Source organism: Cyprinodon variegatus, unplaced genomic scaffold (assembly GCF_000732505.1).
Source record: "Cyprinodon variegatus isolate N-32 unplaced genomic scaffold, C_variegatus-1.0 Scaffold1287, whole genome shotgun sequence".
NCBI classification, from domain to species: domain Eukaryota; kingdom Metazoa; phylum Chordata; class Actinopteri; order Cyprinodontiformes; family Cyprinodontidae; genus Cyprinodon; species Cyprinodon variegatus.
This window is the reverse complement of record NW_015151740.1, coordinates 142,258-146,378: the sequence shown is the minus strand read 5'-3', so window position 1 is coordinate 146,378 and position 4,121 is coordinate 142,258. Positions and strand designations below refer to the sequence as shown.

At 36.5% G+C, this 4,121-nt stretch overlaps 1 protein-coding gene across 1 annotated transcript in view; it reads right to left on the bottom strand.

Annotated features, from left to right (window-relative positions):
- The window catches only part of LOC107102639 (glycogen phosphorylase, muscle form-like), a 46,734-nt gene that overhangs the window by 9,987 nt on the left and 32,626 nt on the right, over positions 1-4,121 (bottom strand). The window contains exons 12-15 of the mRNA XM_015402023.1: positions 2,817-2,931; positions 869-970; positions 632-779; positions 492-550 (exon numbers count right to left, since the gene is read on the bottom strand). Of these exons, the coding sequence (XP_015257509.1) occupies positions 492-550; positions 632-779; positions 869-970; positions 2,817-2,931 (424 nt within the window). The remainder of the gene's footprint in view (positions 1-491; positions 551-631; positions 780-868; positions 971-2,816; positions 2,932-4,121) is intronic.

Sequence of the window (4,121 nt, the reverse complement as noted above, 5' to 3'; positions counted from 1 at the left end):
GTAGCCCGTCTGCAGCAGCCAGGGCTAACGGTAGCCCGTCTGCAGCAGCCAGGGCTAACGTTAGCCCATCTGCAGCAACCTTCTCTCTGCATAGCCATGTGTGAAGTACTGCTGGCTCTGATCGCGATATTTTGGTTTTATTTGGCAAAATGTTAATCTAATTTGTATTTATCTGACTGTGTTCATTATTATTCCCTCCACTAAATGAAAAAAGTTGTAATTTATTATTATCTAGAGACTATTAATAATAGGAGGTGAAATGTAGCTCCAGACTAGCTTTGAATGTGGTGATTAAGACCTACGAAAGACTGATTTAAGACATTTTAATACCAATTAAGGTCTTAATTTTATTTTGAAGAATTCAATGCCTTTTAAGACTTTTTAAGGACCCGCAGGAACCCTGTTTTTATTGGTCAATGCTTTGGTCAGGCAAGTGTTTAAGGTAGGACAACATGCAGGTATGTCTAACAAAGGGTGTGAAGGTTGCTCACCTTTCCTCCAATCATGATGGTCCTGGGGGTCCATGACTTGTTGGGCTCGTTTTTGATCCCTGATTTAGAAAAAAACAACCATTAGAGATTATTTTCTCTGAGTCTAGATATAATCTATATCCGTTTCTGACGACGCTCACGGTTGTAAAGCGTGATGATGTGCAGGCAGTTGAGCAGCTGCCTCTTGTACTCGTGGATCCTCTTCACCTGCACGTCAAACATGGAGTTGGCGTTGATCTTCACCTTATAGTGCTCCTCCAGGTGGGCGGCCAACTTCAGCTTGTTCTCCTGAAAGTTCAAGCAAACAGACGCTGTTTCAAACCCAAAAAATGTGAATTGTACCGATAAACCCTGACATCCACGTTATAAACTATTACTTGTTTGATCTTTGCAACGTCTCTGATGAAGGCATTGTCGTCCACAAAGTCTAGAAGCTTCTTCAGCTGGTCCAGGTCGCGGATGTAGTCCTCTCCAATCCTCTGCAAGGTAAACAGGGCAGAGGCTGAGTTACAGGGCAAAAAAGGCAACCTTCAATAAAAATGGATGTGTAGGTTTATGAAATTGTAAAGAAAGTCAATAATGTCAATAAATTTAACATTTGCTAACTTATAAATACATGTGACACCAGATGTTTCATCTGTAGGAGTAGAAGTTTAAAAGTTATGAGTATGCTTTATTAGGTTACAACTTAGGAGCAATGCAAGAACAAAATCGCAATTCCCAACTACGATTGGAATATCTAGGAGTGCGAATCGCAAATTTACAGCTTCGAATGGTAGATCTACAAAAGATAGATAGCAAATTTACAGGTACGATTGGAATATCCAGGAGTAGGAATTGCAAATTTACAGATGCAATTGGAATACCTAGGAGTACAAATCACAAATTTCCAACTACGGTTGTAATATCTACGAGTACAAATCGCAAATCTACAACTAAGTACGGTAAATCTACGAGTACAAATCGCAAATTTACAGATACAACTGGGATATCTAGGAGTATGTATCGCAAATTTACAACTACGAATGGTAGATCTACAAAAGATAGATAGCAAATTTACAGGTACGATTGGAATATCCAGGAGTACGAATCACAAATTTCTAACTATGATCAGGATATCTAAGAGTTAAAATCGCAAATTTACAGATGCAATTGGAATACCTAGGAGTACAAATCACAAATTTCCAACTACGGTTGTAATATCTACGAGTACAAATCGCAAATCTACAACTAAGTACGGTAAATCTACGAGTACAAATCGCAAATTTACAGATACAACTGGGATATCTAGGAGTATGTATCGCAAATTTACAGGTACCATTGGAATATCTAGGATTACAGATCGCAAATTTACAACTACGAATGGTAGATCTACAAAAGATAGATAGCAAATTTACAGGTACAATTGGAATATCTAGGATTACAGATCGCAAATTTACAACTATGAATGGTAAATGTACAAGTACAAATCGCAAATTTACAGGCACGACTGGGATATTTAGAAGTATGAATCACAAATTTACAAGAACGAATGGTAAATCTAGGTGTGCATATCGCAAATTAAGTAGAGAGGCGTAGTACCAAAACTAAATTTCCGAGTAGGAATGTTAAATTTAGAAGTGCAAATTAAAAGAAAATTACAAGAATAAATTCTGAATTTACGAGTGAACATCACAAATACACGGGTATGAAATAGAACTTTTCAAATATGAATCACAAATTAACAAATAAGATTCCCCTTTACAAGTTAATATCTCCAACGCCTGATGACGCTACTATACTCCTAACCAGATGGTGGCAGTAAAGAGCCTGAAGGTTGTTCACCAGCAGCCATTAAAGGAGAAGACGACAAAACAGAACCATTGCTTGAACATAATACTGCCTAAGTGTCAAAAACATTTCAGCAAAGACTTAACCATCAATGGATCTGTTTTCATCTTCTTCCAGTTCTTTTTTAACATTGTTGGTGAACAACCTTGATGTGCATTACTGCCACCAACTGGGAAGGAGTGTAACAGCTTCTACGGGAGGTGGAGATTCAGACTTCTAAATATTTTATTTGTAAAATTCAAAAATCTGATGTCACATTTTTGTATTAATCGTCAAGAAAAAAAATCTTAAAATTAATCTTACATTTACAAATGTAGAAACTGGCGCCTACATTTTAATTAACAGTTATTTTACCCAAAGGCAGGAAATATCTGCCAACTACTATAATATACATGATTTTTTTTTATTATTTTAATAACTGATGATAAAAGTGAGACGTGTCTTTAGCTGTGATATTTCATGACTTTGTCCTCCAGTGATCATCAGCACACACACCTCAGCTATGACCTCAGCCAGGCCAGGGTTGCACATGACCAGCCATCGCCTGGGCGTGATCCCATTGGTCTTGTTCTGAAACTTCTCAGGATCCATTTCGTAGAAGTCCTTGAACCTGAAGGAGTTCGACAATATTTGTGTGAGTATGTTTCATGCATCAGGTCACAACCTAAAGTCCAGCATGGCGAGATCACCTGCTCAATCAGATTTGATTATTGCTTTAAAAGAGGGAAATGTGTTTGAAATCATTTTCCCTGTAAGCTAAAAATAACTGCCTCAAAGTTAAGACCGCCATCATCATCTTCATCATGTTCCACTCAAAGAGTCTAGAAAAGTCCTGAACTTTAACGATTTAAACGGCAAAAATTTAATTAATCTTTTCTTGAAATGAATAAATGTTCCCTGATTTAGATCAAATAAGACAAATAAGCCACAGAATGAAATACTTCATGCAGAAAACAGAAAAGAAAGAGATTATCTTATTAGGAAAAAATTTATATTTTCATCAGCAGATCACCTTGTTTACCTACTCATATTAAAGCTAAATATACTTATTTTAGTCCATTTTTTTTCTTTATTGTTCAGTTTTTGCTGTGAAAACTGTCAGCTAAAGTATTTGGAGGCCCTAAAGTTTGGATCAATTTTTGCCAGAACATATAAATTTCCAAAAAGCGCATAGAGCCAAATCAAGCGACATTTTTTTCCCTGTGAAAATGGAGACTTTGGTGAAAAAAAAGCACTGAACTCTGTCTTCCTGAGCGAGTTTTTTTAACCACAGAGAAACAGTGAAGCTAAACCTAGTAAACGCCACCTAGTGGTGAATAATGAGTCGTAGTGGTCAGCTCAGCAGAAGCAGCGCTGCATCCAATGCTACTTACGGCTAAGTTGCTAAGCGATATTTGAATGAAACAAGGAAAACGGTCGGATTTTTATAGAAAACGAAGAAATGAATAAATCATTTCAGAGTTAAAACCTGGTCTCGCTGGTTTACTTGTTTAAAGTAGCATAAAAAGGCCTCAACTGTTCAGGTCTGTTACTTTTAAATGTTTATTTTTTAAAGATCAGGAATAAACACGGATAAGAGAATCACTCTGAGTTCGTTTAGCAAACTCTAATAATCTGACTCTCCAACATGCTTTCAATTAAAATCACTGGATGTTGATGGCTTTTTCTTTTTAAACTATCTATTTTAACAAACTATTTTTTAACTATTTAACGACTTTTTTTAACTACTGTATTTATGCAATTCTACAATTCTGGAAAGAGGCCTCAGAATGTCTAATGGCCCTCGAGGTTTCTACGTTT